Source organism: Schistosoma mansoni, chromosome 7 (genome assembly GCF_000237925.1).
Source record: "Schistosoma mansoni strain Puerto Rico chromosome 7, complete genome".
NCBI classification, from domain to species: Eukaryota; Metazoa; Platyhelminthes; class Trematoda; order Strigeidida; family Schistosomatidae; genus Schistosoma; species Schistosoma mansoni.
Window position 1 is genome coordinate 1,746,856 of NC_031501.1, and position 21,178 is coordinate 1,768,033.

General features: G+C 36.1%; 1 protein-coding gene across 1 annotated transcript in view; it reads right to left on the bottom strand.

The window, feature by feature from the left end:
- Window positions 1-21,178, bottom strand: part of Smp_127780 (hypothetical protein) — a gene marked incomplete at both ends in the record, with an annotated part of 60,069 nt that overhangs the window by 15,270 nt on the left and 23,621 nt on the right. Inside the window, 13 exons of the mRNA XM_018798592.1 lie at window positions 1,444-1,522; window positions 2,133-2,239; window positions 3,611-3,689; window positions 3,853-3,956; window positions 4,770-4,851; window positions 5,019-5,119; window positions 5,831-5,870; window positions 7,752-7,852; window positions 9,384-9,462; window positions 12,180-12,274; window positions 14,457-14,508; window positions 16,972-17,033; window positions 17,167-17,243. Coding sequence (XP_018653519.1) covers window positions 1,444-1,522; window positions 2,133-2,239; window positions 3,611-3,689; window positions 3,853-3,956; window positions 4,770-4,851; window positions 5,019-5,119; window positions 5,831-5,870; window positions 7,752-7,852; window positions 9,384-9,462; window positions 12,180-12,274; window positions 14,457-14,508; window positions 16,972-17,033; window positions 17,167-17,243 — 1,058 coding nt within the window. The remainder of the gene's footprint in view (window positions 1-1,443; window positions 1,523-2,132; window positions 2,240-3,610; window positions 3,690-3,852; window positions 3,957-4,769; window positions 4,852-5,018; window positions 5,120-5,830; window positions 5,871-7,751; window positions 7,853-9,383; window positions 9,463-12,179; window positions 12,275-14,456; window positions 14,509-16,971; window positions 17,034-17,166; window positions 17,244-21,178) is intronic.

Below are 21,178 nucleotides of genomic sequence, written 5' to 3' on the forward strand. Positions count from 1 at the left end.
TGTTGTTTTACTATTTTATGGTACAATGTAGTCTGTTTGATTGGTATATAAACTCAGTATGTTTGAAATATAACGATTCATACCACAGAGGTTGTTATTGGTGTTTTGGACTTAACTGACTGGGCTAGGTAGATAGCAGGACCGACAAGTGATCTAGACTGCTCGTACGGGTGTCGTGTGTCACTGGTCCGAATATAAATCACTGCTCTCTAATTGGCGGCGTCGTCACGTCATATATAAATAGGGCACTCAGGCCACAGGATATAACAAAAAAGTTAAATTAGCATCGGATAAATGCGATGTTGCAGTAAACAACTGTATAAAATAATGCAATTTTGGATTTTAATTAGGTGAAACATTTTCAAGATTAATAATTGTCAAATTTTTGTAAAAACCAAGTTCATATAATATCCTCCACCTATTATTATCATCACAAATTGACCACAGGGTATCACTGAAAACCAGAAAGCGTCGAACTTAATTCGAGATGTTCTTGAAGCTCCAGAGAAAAAAGATTGGTGGAGTTCGGATATGTTGAGAGAGAAACGGTTGCAGTCAATGGTACCGGTTGATCGTCGCGCTACACTGTAAATCGACTGAAGTTGAGACTGTATCACTGAAGTTTGAATTAGTCACTCTACTAGTTATGCATTCGCCGCGAGATCTGGAGGTCCCGAGTTTGATATTTGATGGACACCCACTCTCGGGTAGCCCAAAAACTATGAAGAAATAGCTGTCCACTACTATCTCTATTTTAAATAATATCCCAAATAAGATTATAATCTGTGGCGAATACAATCCCTTCAAAACTAAAATAGACAATTAGTTGAAGTTAGACATTAACACCGTTGGGTGACGGCCGACTCAGTGGTCTAGGGGTTAAGCGCGGGCGCGCGAGACTGATGGGTCCTGGGTTAGAATTTCGCGGGGCGAGATCGTGGATGCGTACTTGTGAAGAGTCCCACAATAAGATGAAACGGCCGTGCAGTTCTTCCAGGTTTTTCATGGTGGTCTAGTTTCAATTGACTCATAAATTCAACCATAAAATTAATAAAATCTCCACAAAACCCCTTTCTGAACATAATTAGTTATCTACGACTCAATATTTTTAGTTAGTCAGTCAACTGCAACATAGAACCTCGTGATCATCTTGAAAACTCAAGATCTAAACGGAGACAGACAGTAAGTGCATTCGTGGCCTTGTGACCAAATCTGATTCCAGATAATGATAATGAACAAAATTTATTCATGATATCGATGGTCTATTATCTAACATCCAACCAACAAATATGTGATATACATATTAATTATAATTCAGATTAAACAAATATTCCTGTATTGTAAAAAAAAACACTGAACACATCATTTAACCAGAGATAGGAAAATTCTAAATTTCATAAAAAGTCAGATTAATAATTATATACATATTTCATTATTACTAACCGTATGGATCCATGTCCATTGGCTCTCTTAATTCGCCTTGCTTCGGTGTAGTAAATGATCTCCTATCGTAATTTGGTGGCTGAAAATAAATAGCAATAGTTACAATAAAGCAATGTTACACTGATTTTATAAATTATGTGTTATTTGTCGCGGCCAGGATAGCTCAGTGGTAACGTCTCTGACTGTGAATCTGGATGACATGTAGTCCAATCCGTTTGATAGCATCAGTTCCCTCAAGATTACAAGTATATCTTGCTGATGTGTGCTAAATAGCACGAAACCTAGGTCCAGGGTTTCCTGTCGACCACCTACAACCATCATCTCATCTGAACATAGTGCACACGATGTAGAATCACCTAAACTATTGACCATATTGCAAACTGGTCGATAGAATTCGATCTACACTAAGAAGGATCTGACAAACGTGATATTGATTACTACCCAGGGATCAATTAGTCGTAAAAAAAGTAAGCCATAAACATATTGTCCGTAACAATAATGAAAGCTATACAATTAAAGCATTTATCTCAGAGAATATACAATACTATTTTAAGAAATCCACCTGAACTGGGAATATTCTCAATCGTTTAAATATTAAACATTAAGGATGATATTTGTTTTTACATGAACTAGATAATCATAAGATGATGAGTTTTTATTTTTGAAGAAAAAAAAGGCGGAACACAAACCTGGAATCTTTGTTTCTCTTCAGAATGACGATGAACAGAATAGCTCATAGGAGAATCGTCTATGCGAGTAGGTGGTCTATCAAATGAACGTCGTACTTCTCTTGGACCTATGCAGGAAAAAAACGGGGGTTTGCAAAAATAAAGCTTATAGGATGAATGAAACGATTTAACTTGAAATAATCAAATAAAAATAAATCGTTAGTAGTGAAAAAACGAGCCTTTATTGAGGAGGAACAAGTACATTTTTTTCTCTAATTTATTTCAGACAAGACAAATCTAAACTTGGATAAACTGTCAAGGATAAGTTGTGCTCGTCATCTGTCAGCGCAATGTAGAACCTGGTACATATAAACATACCCCATTAACACGCACAAATGAAATTCTCAGGTCAAGTCCCAGAATAGTATAAATAGTAACAGTATCAGTGGTAGTAGGAAAGATTAGGCATAAAAGATACAATTACTGAAAATATAAATTTGTGAAGTAAAAACACACAAAAAAACTATCAGGAATTAAAAAGTTCAGAATTCGCAAAAACCTAAGGAATCGATGTACCTGTGTCATTACAAACGATTTTCAGACAAGCCATTCAAAATTTCTAACCATTGCCTACGACAATCACGTGGATCATAAACAAACAGCCTACACATGTTAACATGGCTCCTCAGTCCAATTGTCAATGACTTCACATCAACTGATGCCACGTTTTCGTTTGAACTATCCTACCTTTATTACAGACTACTGCTGCTCCACAAAACATCGTCCATCGAGGTAGTCAGAGGTTGGACATACGTAACACATGTCGCAAACACCTCCGTTGATGAAGATTTATTACCGCACCAATTAATTTCCCATCCTTACTTAGTAGTCTATTCCTGACTTTGAAACCGTTTACTCAATGGTTCTAAAACACACAAGCAATGCTTTGTAGATACCTATAATCGAATACTAGTAATCTATGGATTTCCTCTATTCTTAATGCCCGCGTTACCTAGGTAGTAGAACAGAGAGAACTGCTGCACAGTATGCTCATCCTTTGGTTGAAAGACAGATATTTCGTCTACGCCACAAGTAACGCAAGTTGGCACGAGCTGATTGAGCATTCTGAGTCCGTGCCGTGATTTCTCCAAACACTATGCCATCAGGACTGATGGAACTGCCGAGATGGGTGAGACGGTCGATACGCCCAACTACTTCACTCCTTGTCATTAATTCAAGTACTCATGCAAGCCAATCCAGAAGGAAAAGAACCACATGCCGAACATGCTTGCATTTTTGCTCAAGGTGGTCAGAAAACCTAATATTTTGTCAGCGCCTTAACCAAATGGAACTATATCATCTGCGTATTCTAAGTAGACGAGTAAATATACGTGTCATGCATAGCCATCATTCTACATATCTTACTCTAAAGTGTAGTGATGCCTATAGTATAGTTAGACTGTAAAAACAAAAAGCATAACATCTAACAAACAACTTACCATATTCAAATATATCTACACCATCTTCTTGTTCGACTCGTCTTGGAGTTGCAAACGGCTTCATATCGTAACTTGGAAACTGCAAATAAACAAATAAATGAATAAAGGAAGTGTTAAATAACAAACAAATTTTTATCCTGTTATTCTATGTATATTTAATTATATCTAAATATAAAAAAGTGCTCAAACATTACACTACTACATGACTACTACTATTTACTAGTTAATCAATAAAAAATTACCTGTCTCGACGCTCTTTCAGAGGAATGAGGGAGACCATGATGATTTGACGAATCCTCTCCTCTAGGAAAAGATCTTTCCAATGATGATCGTCGGGCTCTTGGACCTGTAAATAAACAACTTAATTCGTCAATTTAATATATCATTTAAATGTCTTATTATTATAGATTTGAAAAAGTTTAAATAAGATGAATTAAATATATTAATTGTCATGTTTAATTGGGTACAATTACGTATTGTGTTATATAATTTGTGGTTTAGTTCATCGATAGCGCATGTTCATACCCATTGATCAACGAACCTTGTGTGTTAATCCCTATGCATAGGTTAACTGATCAAGGCAATAAATCAACTCAGTTAATCAATAGAATACGGTTTGATACCCAAATAGTCATACCAAACTATACTAAATATGAAACTTATAATCAGTATCTGTATAGTAACTATAAGCCTTAATATAACAGATAATTATTTTATAATCAGACTGTTCACATAGGTCACGTACCAATAGACTGTATACAATCAGAATGTATAGTTTATGGACAAAATACAATTTTATCTAAACTTGTATCGAACCATTTTAGTGATACTTATCAAATTTGCTATTTTTAACTGAGCTTAATTTTGCATAGTACCTTATTTGTTATATTTTGAATGTAATTGTAACTTTGGAATGTTTTCTATGTCTTTACAATTGATTGATAATTGGGTGATGATCAATGTCATGTGTGTTAGGTCCTTCTTAGTGCAGAACGAATCCTATCGACAAAGTTCCAATGTGGTCACTAATTTAGGTGACTCGACATTGAGTACACTATGTCCGACTAATATTCAAATAAATATCGATTTTTTTATCTTATTCACATTCTAAATATATCGGGAATTGAAAAGAAGAAATACAAATATATAACACACTTACGAAGATTATCCATCTCCACATCATCTCCAACTGGTTCACCTCGTCTCATTGGCATAAAAGATCTCATTTCATAGTTTGGAGGCTGGAAACAATGGAATTAACCGATAAATCAATGTGATGTCATAGTTAATTAACTAAATTATTCACATTTCAATGGAGAAAAAAAGCATCATAAAACCTAGTTTCCACATTTAAATGTATGCATATATTATTCTACTCAAAATGAAATGATAAACTGGTATATTTTACCTGTAACCTAGGCATTCCTTCAGACCGTTGAGATGGATATCTATCTAGAGATCTATCTCTAAGTGTTGGTCTTCCTAAAGATGGTCGTGTAGCATTTGAACCTGTAAATACAAAACAATATATACAAGATATCATTGCACTATAAGACAAAATATCATGTCTACGACTAATTTTCTACAAAACTGGACGTTATTAATGAAATCATTTTCTCAAATAGGTTTAAAGATGTGTCCTAGTAGTTAAAGTGTTCAATCACCAACCAATGGATAATAAGTTCGGAACAAACTCCATCGACATTAGTATGTGTAGCTGAATAATATAATTCACTTTTATACAAGATATTATTATACTTAATCTTGAGTAGATGAACTCTAACACAGTTATTGAGTTATATCAAATATAGTCATCTGAAGGATGATATAGTTCGCGAACTTCAATGGTGGCGCATTAAGACTCTCATAGTTTACTACAGTTTGATAGTGAATCAAGGAGAAAAAAGGTAATATCAATAAGGTAAATAAAATATACTCAACATTTCACAGTTAGACAAATGAAACACGATAAACTAAGTATGATGATAATGTCAAAAGACTTATTGCGTTAAAAAAGGAAAGATGACAGTAAACGGTAGGATATTGTTTATAGCCTAATAAGTCCATATTCATGTGAAGTGAGAACGGTATGCAGAAGCACACATAAAATCTATTTTGTTACTAAATACACCTTAAATAAGACAGAAAATAAAAGTATCAATATGAACTTAATCCATGTAACAATTGAGTCCATTTGTGTTACATAAGGTTTAAACGAACCATGACGACGTAGATACGGTGAACGATCCAAATTTGATGGCTATAAAAAAATCAAGAAATACTGTTAGTTAAAAAGGAGTAAAAACTGAACTGGAAAAAGAGTGAATTATTAATTAATACAAAAGAAACTACATTAGATGTGAGGATAATTATCATTTTTCAATGTTCAATAAAAGTGTGATTTCTAGCATTTTCGAAGAATTAATGAGTGAGTGACTGCCAGATGTCAGCGTAGAATTGAAGCCTGTCACTTAATGATCAAAATTCGACCATGCTTGTGATCGAACAACATCAGTCTACCAACTAAAAGGGAGCAGACGGAATCTCATATATATCCAACCTTCATCTAAGGGGTCTAGAGACCATAGTATTAAGAAGAGATTGGATGAGACTAGAAGCTGTCCACAATACAGCAAGACGAATGATTCTTGGAATAAAAACCCAGAAAGGTTTAACAGTGGAGGAACTAAAAATTAAGATGGACCTTCTAAACATGACAAAGTCCAGCAGAACCAACTAAACACCTGGTACACTGCTCATAATAGACTTGACAAATTGATTAGATTTACCGAATGAATCACAACAAATAGACACAACTCGCGAAAAACCCATACAAAATGTCAAAGCTAGACTTAAAGGCACTCAAACAACAATAACTACCCGATTCGACAGAACACACAACTAAGATAAAACTAAATGATAACATAGAGTACAAACCGAACACAATTTACCAAAGAACACAAATATACACATACACCAAAGTAAACTGTAGTCCAATGTTCACAAAAACAACATCAACAGAAACTTAACAAAAGACCAACCGACAACTCAAACTTCCACAGTAATAGAAACACACAAGTGACTGATGGCAGACTGCTCAAAATCATACAAAACAATGAAATCGATAAATTGGCACACTACATCCTGTCACCCAACACATAATCAGTCGACCTATAACAACAAACACACAAACTCATGTGAACAGGGAAACAAAGAAGCCATCACAAACAACCGAAGCTATTTTTGCAGACGTTATTTCACTTAATTTAAAGTTTGTACAATACAGATATTTAGTTTGTTCCCTAGCTTACTCTATAAACCACAAGTTTTCGCTTGATGTGTGATTCAAATAGGACGAAGCTAGCGTCCAAGATAATTTAAATTCAGGGCGAGTTCACGAAAGATATATCGTCAATTTTACAATGTTTCAGGAATTAAAATCCGAATAATGATAGAAGTCACAAACAGATCAAGCTGCAACTATTCTGCTTGGAAAGCTGATAACTTCTCTGGGACATTGACACGGTTTAACAATTATTGTGAGTTACTCCTAGATTGAAATTTTGATACACAATATACCCAAATCCCGACTAATCTTTCTGGAAAGATTTATTGGAAAACATTCAGTCACTGATGTGCACCAAACAATATCACCCGTCCAATAAGACAGTGGTTGAGCATACATAATACATGAAAGAGACTACAGAATAAAGAATGGGGTAAGCAGCCAATGGGTAGAAATAGTGAGAGAGTAACCACCCAATAAGAGAAAACGTTTTTGATAGTAAAAGAAATGACAGACAACTTAAATGGAGAATTTTCGGGCAGACAAAACAAAAGGAGATACACACTCACAAAGAAGAAAATAATGATATGGTTAGTCCGCAAGCAGCTTTTAAGGATTTAAATATTCCCCAGCAAATCATGTGTAAACTCACGAAGTTTACAGTTTACAACAAACAACAAAATTTAACAGGGTATCACTAAATAATCGATCAGGGATGAAAAACGTTGGCAAAAAGCATTCAAAGACAAAATTGTACATTTTAAGGAGTACATGAATCAGTGGACTAATTTTTTGATAGGGTACAATTAGCGCCAGACTAATCATAATGAAAGAAGAAGAAAGTGGTACAATTACCTGATTAGCGTCGTCATAGACAATTTGGTCTTCACAATTCCCGTACTGATTGTACTCATATCGTACTAGTGACGCAGACCGACCGCTGTGCGACAAACGACCTGAAACGGATGAATGAGGATATATAAATATAAATGTTAATATCCAATATAGAAATGTCTAAATATAAGAATATTAAGAAAGTGTTATAACTTGTGGCCGAGTGCATTGTCCTGTTCTGTAGAACGTGATAAGACGTGATAAGAGAGCAGAGAATTATCTATCGGACCAGTGACACACGAAACCCGTACGAGCAGTCTAGAGTACTTGTCAGATCTGCTTTGTGCCTAGCCTAGCCAGTTAAGTCCAGAACACTAATCTTAGCCTCTGCGGTATGAATCATTTATTTCAAACATACTGAGTTTATATACCAATCAAACGGACCACATCGTGACTGTTGTTTCGTCTAAATTAAATTTTAATAACTGTACTGACTGGTACATAAAAAAATGACTCTCCATTCCGATCGATTACTGTTGCTGTTCGAACGACACCTGGAGTTCATGGTCAATTTACACACACAGCTGCTGAATCACCATTGCTTTGCATATACGTCGGAAGTGGATGGATTATTCTCTGAATTGCATACAGAGCTGGAAAATGATCTCAGCCTTCATGAATCCTCGACAACCCGTAATTTAGACGAAACAGCAGTCACTCAAGATACGTCCAGTGGTCCAGTACTTTCCAATTCAGAAAATGCCCAGTAGTAGATTCAAACCCCACTATCCCCGAAACAGCATGTGCGTACAGTGACTTCTCCAGCTCTCATAAAGACGATGCCGTGTTAAATGCTCGTGAAATTGTCGCAGCAACCGCCCACGAAGATACAGAGAGCAAAATGAGCAGTACACTGAATGCGGCTGCACTGGGTCGAACTCATCATTCTGCAATAGAAATTTCTGGAGAATCTAATTATCGAGATTCTCATGTTTTACCATAAAATGCCACATGGATCAAATGATAAGCTAGAACCTAGTGCAGTTTTGATGGACGCTGATTATCATAGTGACCCATTATTTACTAGTGATGTTTCCAATAAATTTGATGACAATATCGCAGAAGAATCAAACTCTGACCTCATATCAAATGTTGTCGATCCTCACCATCCATTCAGTCAACAAGGTATTCACACATGTTTGATCAAATAGAGTCTTTTGTTGTCAACAACCGTAAAATACAAACCAATAAGGATTAATGTAACTCATTTACTGAGTATAAATGTATGCGTATGTATTCAGCCTAAAAATACTGTTTGTTTTTTGCCAAGACTAACGATACTTACGAAATATATCTATCTAACCCGAAATTCTAAAAAAATGGAGCATGATTCGAACTTGTAATCGTGTGGTCGAGAATGAACTATTATAAAGAACCTTTTAAGAATAAGATAAAATCACACTGGAACTATTACCTACATACATTATTACAATCTAATCCCACACTAGTACATCTTTTGAAATTTTTATGTAATACATAAAAGTAATAGAATGTGTATAATTTTGTATGTAAATTTGTATTTGGTTGTTCGCGTATAGTCGCTGCAGATTTTTAAACAATGAAAGAATACTGAACATAAAAAATAAAACTAACTTCTTGGAGGTGGAGATGTAGAACGCATAGGCATGGAATGGCGACTCATATGATCTGTTGGTAGTTTGTGATTTGATTCCTATTGACAGAAAATAAAAAACAAAAGCGAAAGATATTGGAATGTGTAACTTTACATAATGAATTATGCCTGATTATGATTTCCACTTTAACATTGAAAAACATTAAGTTTAAAGAAGCGATCTCTTTTCAATGAATTTATTAGCAAACTTTACAATCGTATATATGTATATGAAATTTTTTTTTGATTATTAGTTCTGTGAGAACATATGAACAAATGCCCTAGTACGGCCGAGAGTGGGGAGAGTCCGCTCTCTCTCTCCAAATGCTATCACAAGGCCAAGCGTATATAGCCTCTGCCAGGGAAATCCTACTCACTGCCTTCTAGCACCACGGGTGTTGTTTAGGAAAGTGAGAGGACGAAATGTGAAGGTCCGGCGCTTCAGCTAGGTTGGTGGACACGGAGAGTCCAACTAGGGAAGTTGGAAAACCCTGATTCCAAACAAATGGTGCACATGGGCTGTCTCCAGTATCCTGAGGGAACAAATCGCGTATGAATCAATCGTTGATCGCCGGCTGCCATGGGACTGCATCTCCTCATGATGCTCCACTACCTTGTGGGTTAGACCTTCAGGTCAAAGGCTCCTGGTGTGGCCCCCTAAGAAATCCACCTGCTTCAGTTTGGGCACCTGGGCAGTATCACAGCCCTCACACAAATCGAATGAGATTTGTGCGGCGCATATGTATCTGGTGCTTCATTGTACCAATATTTGTGTTTAAATAAATAAATAATAAATACTGCTGTTTTAAGGAATTGGATACAAAGAAATCTAGGTAGATTTGGATGAATTGTATAAACAATCTTAAAATCAACTTGTGGATCGGTAAAGTGATTAGAGTCGATTAGATGTTCATGAATAGAACATCTAACCGTTTTCCTCCCACCCTTATAGATCGACACTGGGACGTGTTCTCGTATCCGAGTTGAAAGCAAACGTCGGCTACGGCTTGCTCCACAAGAGCAGGTAAACTGGTAAATGCACATGGAGGCGACCGGGCGGGGAGGCTAATCCTTAACGGATACAGAAAACAGATTCTTACTAGTGGACGTTATTCGCGGCTTTACTGCATAGAGCGTCTTTTTTATCACTGCCGTTAACCGATTTCTAATTACATTAAAAGTTTGGTCACCTTTAAATTACAGATTTATATAAAGGTCTTTCTTTGAGACAGAATTACTGGATTCCTTGTCCTAATTTCTTTTTTTCATATTCTTCTCTATGAAACGGCTGGGATAGCCGTTTTCAGCCAAAGTTTCCCTGGAATGCGAGTTCTTCGTCAATGCATTCAGCACTACATATCTGATGTATTCGGCAACATAAAGAGCGAATAAGATTCTTCTTTCTGCTTAATGGAACCCAACCTAATGGATGACCATGATAAGATAAACGGACCTCTTGCTAACCAATTACAGTTTGCTTGGTCTGCTTTCGACATAGTGGAACGATCAAGTGAGCATTATGGAGGTTAAGGATAAGGTACTAAGCAAAGATGACGTCGTGAATCATGATTGACTGAGGTAATCCACATACATATTACTTATGTCCAACCACTACCTACCTTGACGTTCAGTGATAGATCCAGTAGGGATAAGTTGAAAGGAGCCTAGGGACGATCAAAGCAAAACGTGGTATCCATTTGTGAAGTCCTAGACTGTTGGCCTGAGCCATGTTACTAGATTAAGACCACCTGGTAGGAAACGTTGAATGACATAGTTCAGAGTAGATTACAGTCGCTTAGATGCATTCACTCTATCTTCCTCTAAATCTTCGAGTATTCTTTCATACATTCCTTTTCGTTGTCTTTTTGAACCATATTCTTTCTCATTATCATTGCCAATACATTATTTCGACTTCTTTTCTATTCATCTGATTAATTGCATCTCGTTATGCCAACATGATGTGATAACTTGAAATAGCGTATATTTATACTAGACTCCACACTGACTATAACCAGCCAACTAGTTCAGTCTTAGTACATATGGCATAATCATCCAGGAATAATTGGAACTGCTACCTAACTTGTTTACGACATACATTCGTAGAAGTAGCATCAGTTAAATACTTGCAACATCTTTTTATTTTAACCACATGACGAAAAAAGCGACCATTTCTACACTGAATTGCATCTTATAGAAAGATGAATGTTTCATAGGAATTAGAATTTACAAACTATTGCAGTAACTAAAAACTAGTGGACGTACATGTGTTGTATGAAAGTCCAGGTTATCAAGATAGCATCCAATTTAGTGTTTGTATCTTACATATATCGATAAATTAAAGATCTGAAAGCTTTGTATCACCAGTATTTTTTTATCAATATCTTGAGGTTGTGCTAAATTAAGTTGACTGCATTTATCAGGTTACACAAAGATATATTGATTACCTTCCAGCAGTGCAACGATGAAATATGGAGTTTCTTCCAAAAGATACAATTATTCGTTATACAGTACCCTACTTCTTCATTCTAAGTTAATACTAATAATCATCAGCGTAGAATCTTACATGAATATAAGTTGACCTAAATTGCTATACTTCTTAGTTTAAAAAAGATACCTTATCAGTACGATATACTGACTTTTACGCAAATGATTACACCATGGACCATTGCATAATGATAATGAAATCTGATATTTAACTACATTATTGAAACAACGATTAAAACAATTAGTCTCCTATAGAAATGAAGGCAAATAAATAAATAAAAAACAAAGATTACTTGTTGATTGGAACTTTGGAATCCTCGTGCAACGAAAAATGAAGGCGGTGATGATGGAGGTAGTGGATGAGCAGCAGCAAGTCGTTGACTTCCAGCTAAGTAGTATCGAAAGATAATAAGAAAAAAGAAGTGAAGAATCAGTCACTGATTACAAGAGTAAACTGAAAATGCTATATCTTGATAAATATTACACAAAATGAAACTTTCGGTACGGTTTTATCTAAAGCTAGTGTTTATATTTTTCTTGAATAATTAATAAATACTTAAACTTGTTTTCATGTATTCTGGGACTTGTAGGCTTTTCCAAGATGCACAAACTGTTGTCGTATATTGTATATTTCCTAGTCTACTGTTACTTTATTACAGGCCTATTAACCAGTCCTCCCTCCACTTATCGCTTAGTTATGTCCCTATTGTAACTACTTAACTATGTTGGTGTGCGGTCAGAATTTTACACATTATTTTATGAATGATTCAGAATTTAGAATTATGTAGTTAAAAATTATTCGCCTGCTGTGTTATGTTTTATGTTAGGTATCGGACAATCGAGTGTGGGAAACTGCATTCTGGATCAATAGTTATTAAGTATTATTTTCAACTAACTCACTATCACAGTATTATTGGTTAACAGAAGGTTACTGATATTAGATAGACAGTCTCGATAAGTTAATCAGTACCTGAATTACATCAATACAACTAATCTGTCTTACGGTCCCACAACAAACTTGGACAAAATTTCTGAATCAAGCTTCGCTAGATGGGATTTTGTATTATTTAATTTAGTGAATAAATAGATCAGTAGGTATTTGAGTATGACATACGATATTACTATTATTATTATTGAATGATATTCATGTAAAGCAGCTGAAATGGGTAAAGGTTGGATTGCAAAGTTACATTTATTGTATGAGTGTCAAGAACGTTAATACGTGTTCGAATTCTTATTCCCTGTTGAAAATTAAGAAATCTAGAAGACTACCTACCGATCAACTGATTAAGAGTGAATCAAAGAGTAGCAAGAGAAACCAGAGAAAGTTATACTGCCCGTCCAAGTTATCTTTGGACGTTGAATATGGAAAATCCAGTTTACAAAATTATCAGGCGAGTAATTTTTTGATGCTTTATAAAACCTGACTTTGATGTGTTGAGAATAATTTGAAAGTTATTTAAGATCAATTATGGTTTCCCCTACACAGAATAGTTGAAACTCAATGGCGAAAAAAGATATAAAACTCTGAGACCAGGTAAAATACGCTTAGACATAGAAGAAATGATAATTTAGTAAGTGTAGTCATTTTAAAGTGCCGATTTCAGTCAACGAGGGACGATTTTTGTGTATCACTCCAGAGGTTATACAGTATATATAAGCTTAAGCAGTAACTGGGTATAAAAGGTAGAAAGGCAATTAGTTAACATGGCAAAATGTGTTTGCATATTACGACGCCAATCATGGGATGCTGAAGATGATACAAATTGAAATGTTACCAGAAAATAGAAGCTAGTATGGATTCTGTAGATTCCGATTTTGTTCAAAAAATGACATGCACCTCCAGAATGAGCATAATACACATTTCGACTACATAATTATTTAAACAGACTACTGTTATTCTTAAGGGTTTGTATATCCCTCTTCTTGATGTTCAGCACCGTAGTCGGTCAGTCTTTATTGACATCTGTGCATATTAAGCGAATTACTTTCATGCCCACTTCTGTTATAAATTTTAGAATATCTGTGACTTGCAACAAAAAAGCAGTCACGGGGATTCTATTCGGTTAAGATGTATATATGCCGACAAATACTGGTCGAAATTCGGTCCTGAATAAGAGATGGGATAATACAAACAGTTACAGATAAACATCATAACCAATGAACAAGTCAATGGCCAGTTGGACTTGGAAGCTTAAGAGATAACGCGTTCGCATTTGAAGAGATAGGTACTGGGTGCGAGTCACAGCGTGAATATCAACATAAATATGCAGTTATATCCAGCCGGCAAGTCCAACGCGGGACGGAACACACATCTTGCTGCAAACTGTAACTCAAATTAACTAAAACTTGGATACTGTAACATTATTATTATTCCAATCATTATTCTCAGTGTTGAAGAGACTGAAGATTGCTACTGTTTACTTGCACAATCAGAGTATGTACACGATTTCAAAACTTCAAATTTTGATTCTCTGATGATAATTAACGAACACCTAACACGTTACTGTTAACCTCTATCAATCATCGCTTGAACAGTGAAACGTTAAAGTACTCATAATTTAACTTACGACGTGGAAATGGTGGATTTGAAGATCCGGGTACAATTTGAGGATAAGGATGCTGAAATAGTTTAACAGAGGGTAAAAAATGATGATTGATGTAAATAATTACAAAAATAGCAGCAAGAAGTAACATTTACGAGACAGATCTTTACATCCAGTATTCGAAGATTTTAAAATGTACTTTTAACTACTCATGTCGAAATAATTTGCGCTGATTTTCTTGATATCTAGTTACGCAAAAATCTTTTGAAGTAGAGTGGAATCAAAACGTGTAGTGTATGGAATTGTGTAATAGAAAATGAAACACATCAGGTACACGGATAATTATGTGACTTTAACATAAGTAGACGCGTTACTGAATTAGTTTACAAGTGTAGCAAGAAATTAGATAACTCAAGGGGTAAGAAGCTATAAATACAATATCTTCTGATATCATCACAAAACCTAATAACGTTGGATATACGAACAATGGTTAGATAACTCCGGAGGCTTGTGTTATTTGATTAACTACATTTTGATAAACACAAGCGTTGTGTTAAATTCTGCACTTAAGTTTCATAACAGTGCACACCAATTAGAATGAATAGGACGTGGTTTTACTACCTATATTTAGAAGCAAACATGCTGACGTTACAATACTCGTCTAATATGTAATCTATTCGATACTTTTCACAATGAATGGTTACAGTTGTTTACTATTATACAAATGCATACTACTGGTTTAAGGTACCATATATTTGAAAATGACGTGACGCGTTATTGTTTGAGTCACACAGTCAAGTATTCATCGAGTCCAACAAATTTCCGCATTCATATCGTTTGTGTTCATATAACTCCTCAGCCACAAGTAGACATATTCATTCCTTTTATTAGACGAATACGAATTATCATTCTACTTATAAGACAGAAGTGCTTAGAATCACATCGAATTAAAATTATCTGGAAGAACGAAATCATACAATGTAAAGTCATATAAACAGTATAGAGAAAGAATGTCAATAGTGAAGATCATCTAATGGCATAAAATTTAAGGTAGACTGTAGATAAATCATACTAGAACTGGTTTGAGTGTAGGGTGATGCCACAGATACCAAATAACCAAATAAGCGACTAAACAAAACAATTTGAGATCTATAGAGTCAAAGTGCACACCTATTTATATTTATTTAAACACAAACACTAGTACAAGGAGGCACCAAATATATATGCGCCACACTACATTATTAGATTTGTGTGAGAGATGGGATACTGTTCTGGCGCCCAGACCGAAGTAGGTGGGTTTTTTAGGGAGTCACTCACTGAGTCTTTAACCTAGAGGTCTAATCTATAAGGTGGTGGAGTAACGTTAGGAGGTCTAGTATGATGGTAGCCGGTGACTGACCAGACCCACTATGTAACGTTAGTGAAGCCGAAATCTTGCCTCTATCGAACGAATTTGTATAAATCACTATTGAGTAACATTACTTACATTATCGAGGTACAATATAAGCAAACAGTAATGATAATGCAACTCAGTTAACAAGTACAGTTTTGTGACTGAGGCGTTTAATCACAACTGTGAAGGATAGGAACACTTTTTTCCCACACTTAAGGGAAGTATAGTTTAAAGCACACCTAACAGTTACGTTCCAATTTGACATCAAATGGTTGACTGAAAAAAATCGCATCACCTCCTGTCACAATATTTATTCACAATTGTGTTCGTATGCATTATTTTGTGTATAAGAGTGTTATATGAAAGAGAACTGTATATTGTAGCCAGTTGCCTAGTTGGTCTAGGGGTCTGGATCGATAGTTGAAATCACTAACTTCTAGTCTGAGCCATGTTGGTAGACGCAGACTACTTGATTGGTGTCCGCGCGACTGAGATGGTTGTGCCACGCGTTATGTATGCCTAAGCACCGATTACCAAGACACCCAATGCTGACCAGTGTGGGGGATGGTTGGAAAAAAAATAAGGGCAGCCAGACCAAAACGTGACACCATTCCTTGAAGTCACTAACTTCTAGTCTGAGCCATGTTGGTAGATGCAGACTACCTGGTTGGGGTCCGCGTGACTATCGTAACCAATGGTTAGAGACTCTGAGTCACATGGCTCAGAATCGATCACAACGGCGTAGGTGTATACACTCTTTATCTTCCCTTAAACCATGAGATGAAAATTGCTTCATATCTTTCTTCCTGTACTATATCTTTGTATACAATCTCTTTTATATATTACCACCATTAACTACTTCTATGAATTTGGTGTTCATCATGTGCTGATGAGGTATGGCAACTCGGACCGATGCATACAGATGCTTGGTCCAACGTTGTAGCTGACTGACTGACTTGGATCGATAGGTCAATATTGTGAGTCACTGCAATCACCACGCATCACAGCATTCGTTTTAACAGTCTTCCAGCCGAGCATCGAATCACCATATTATGATCCACAACACTAATGCTCGGAAGTTAAAGCAACGAATCAAAGTCTTCATCATAATAGTTTCATCAAAACCATATTTATTTGAATACTTACACTTTTTGGATGATTGTAACCAAGATAAGGATTCTTCGGTGGATTATTAACGTGATCCAAGCCTACAAATTCGAATTTTCAAGATAGATAAAAAAAATTAGATACAGAGAATATGGATATCCACCCTCCAAAAACCCGCATTGTACACAAATGCGGTAGAAAAACAGTACATTCAAGATTTAACACAATACGTACCCCACTGATCCGTGAAGGGAGTAGCATACCCATACTGTCCCATGTTACTGTTTACTTTACTTCTGATGTAGGCAAATCTAAAATAATGGAGAATGGGACACTTATGTAGTTTACTCTGTACTATGTGTTGAACTCAATAAGTACAGTTTAATATATTAATGACTACACACTCGAAGGACTGAAAGTGTAAGCAAACATGCACTTTAAGTTAGAATAAAAGGAGTTCCAACTCATTTGCCAGGTGCAGATTTGTATTTGGCTTTAGCTCACACTCCAAGTGTGAGCGTCAGTAATGCGACTCGGTTACCAAAACACAAGACGTAGAGATTTGAATCTGCGACTTAGTGGCTGAAAATCGGACGCCCTAGCCACTGAATCACTCTTCCACTCTTACTCAACACAACCTCAACTATTATGTCGTAACTTGTTCGTAGACCTCACAATAAGTGTGAACGGAAGAAAAATACATAAGGCTACTTAGTAAATAAGTAAAGAACGTGATGTCACATCGGGATGAGCGGTTTGCCCCAAATGCCATGGTACGGCCGAAGGTAACGAGAATCCGCTCTCCCACTCAAAGTGCTCTCACATGGCCACGTGTATACAGCCACTGACAGGGAAGTCCTACACTATACCTTTTCGCAAAAGGAGTGTCGTTCACAAAACTGAGAGGACGAAAAGCGAATATTCGGCGCTTTAACCGGATTGGCGGATACGGGGAATCCACCCAGGGGAATTGGAAAACCCTGATTCCAAACCAATGATGCACATAGGCTCGAGGATGCTGAGGGAACAAACGGAGTACGAACTCATTGTCAGTCAGTGGCTACCACCATGCGAGATCTAACGTCGCTCCACCACCTTGTAGATTAGACTCTCAACATATCAAAACATCAAAAAATAACTGCATCCGGGCAACTCAGTACAAGTATATTGAAATATGAACCATGTATTTCAAAGTCGAAACTGAAGCTAAATGTTCACTTTAATTGCCCAAGTAGCTGAAAACTATGTTTTGACGTCACTGAGTGAATAAACTGACCCAAAGTAATAAAACTAATTCGACGTTGTCGTTTATGTTGTAATACTTGCTCACAGAACAGATTAATGACTGAGAACAGTCAAATTAACTAGAGATGGAGAGATTTACCTATATTGAAGCAAATTTTCTCTACGAAACCCGGTATTTTAAAAAGTTGGCTCCGAATTGTTCGTATATATCGGATTGGAACACACTTTGCAACGTTCCACGTAAATACAAAGACGGGGTACAATACAGTGTAATCTCATTTCAGTCTACATTACACAGAATGTGCCGGAAACCCTGCTAGCCCAAGCATTAAAGTGGTGGGACAGAGGGAATCAAAGAAGCCTAATGTGAAGGCAGGCATTGAAATAGGAGCCAAATATTGCAATAGCACTTTATTTATCAAGCTGTCTGCCCCCGTCTCTGTTGACAGGGAAGAAAAGGATGGACATGGTGCTAGAATACAATTCAGTTCCAGTGCAGAAAAAAGGATGGAGGATAAAATGCCAACTATATGAGAACCGAAGCAGTTAGACTACACTAAGAAAGTGTGGAATACAGTAATTTTATCAGGAATTTAACGTATTCACCAACAAGTGAAACAACAATAGAACAAAATAAACACCAGGATCCGCCATACTGTTTTCCCCACTAAAGGTCAGAGAGAGATTTGATGACCCGCCCTTCGGCCTTACACTTGACTATACAAACTAACAAATTAACAACTTCGCCTGACCTGGAGAGAAATACGTAAAATATTTTGTCTTTTATGAACATAGACTTTCGAAGATTTAGTAGTTGTAATTAACACAATCGTATCTTGTAATTAGTTTTTGTTGTTAGTTGCAGTATTCATAATTTCGAATAATTTGTACGATTACCATTATTGACTACAAAATTGTTGTTTAAAAAACTTGACTGTGATCCGCCATTCCAATTTTGTACTCTCATGGCATGATATATGGATTATCGTTCACAAACACGCTGCTTCACTCGCATACATCTCGTTCTGAAGTGGAGCTCTAACAATTTCGCTATCTACGTCTACAGATCACAATGATATCCTAATTACGTTATTACTCGAAATACACGTACTAGATTATATCTATCATATTCTGAATCATTGACTACTTATAATTGTGAATTAATGAACCAAAAAAGAACTCTGACACGCATCCTTCTAACAATTTAAGTAACGTCCAATGTTTTTCTTTGCGCACGCTTCATATTTTGGTATATTATCAACATTTCCATTACTTAGAAACTGATATCTTCAATCTGCCACAACTTTCCACAAGAAATAATCTGATCAGATCATCGTGATGATAAAATAACTTGTTACTCTCATGCTAACACTTTAACTTTATGGAGTCACTATCCTGAATGATAACATAAAACTCATGCTGATATAACTCTTGCTGTTTACAAAAGGTGAGGAATGTCAATGTAATTCTAAAGAGTCTCCCTAATCAAAAGAGGTTATGAAGATACTGAAAGCTAAAACAAATCTTCCCAACAACGAAGGCATTACTATAGAATGCGCAATTCTGTCGGATCCAGATGTCATTGTAAGAGTTAGTATCAACTTAGCCAACAGCACCTATGGGGACTCGTTTCTTGTTAACAGAGGAGAAACTACATTACGGAAATTTCCGAGGATAGATCCAAATGCTCAAAAAAACATCATAACACTGGAGGGAACGACGAAAATGTCATAAATGCGCATATATCGTGAATCGACCTACTATATAATCAAACCCCTAATGAAAACGAATAATTCTCAGAAGCTATGGTGAAATTGTTGAGTGATGACGGAAAGCAGTAAGGGGGCCAAATGCATTACTCAACCATCTGCAAAACACCCATCTGAAAGACAAAAACGAGGGTATTTCAGATAGAGTAATCGCAAGTCCTAGAAATCCAGACATTATGGATAAATAAACCGTTGTTTCAAGTGGGACAATTAAGTCGGTGCGACTAATAGAAGATAAACGTATGGAACAGTGGGTTGTCGGCTGAAATTTAAGCGACGGGATACCTTATTATTTTTATTCTACTGATAAGTACAGAAACCTTATGGTGGGGTGTATCAACGTACATTTTGCTGACTGAGTAAACCTTACTAAGGAGTCACCCCTCACTAAGTCTCATCACAATCTATTAGAATCTTCGCTCTCATCAAGGACAACAAGAATCCACTCAATTGTGACCAACAACTTCTATCATTTCTTGACTGTGCCACTTATCTGGGCCAGGAGTTCTGACAAAGAATAGAGGTAACCCAAACACTATCTTTAACTTTAGTGAATTTTCAAAGGGTTACGATGCTCTTTGTCATAAATAGGGGCAATACTTTTGTTTTGAAGCGGATAATAAATCCACAAGATGAATAGTTCTGTAGGTCTTCGACATTTGATTCTGACTTGTGATAAGAAGGAGTATAAACTAGGAACCCCAGAAATAATGCAATTTAATCAGAAAGTACTAGATGAGCCCAAACGAATGTATTGTATTTGAAATTCGAAATCAAGCAGTCACCAAGTATAAAGGAATCATTGGTTAAAATAAACACCACATGACCGCATTAGTTTTTCTGGGCTCATCTAACCAAAGACTCTTAATCACATATCCATACCAGATTACGAGTGAGTACGCCGTGAAACGCATCTTCTACAACCTTTAGCCAGCATAGATCCAATCTTTCTCCAGATATCGATATCTTTTCAAATATAGCTTTGAAACTCTCCACTTCTGACTTTTGATTTGACTGGGTTAACATACCCGTATTATCAAAATGCTACATGTAAAGGCGCTGTCAGACTCCGAATACTTGTGTTACCTTTACTTCTAATGATTCGATATCTTCATATCTGACAACCTTTCATTATAAATATATTATCGAGTAAAAGAATCTGGAGTTGCTTTTTTTACACCCACTAGATTCGATACATCTACAGTAAAATATGGACTGGATACTGCAGCTCA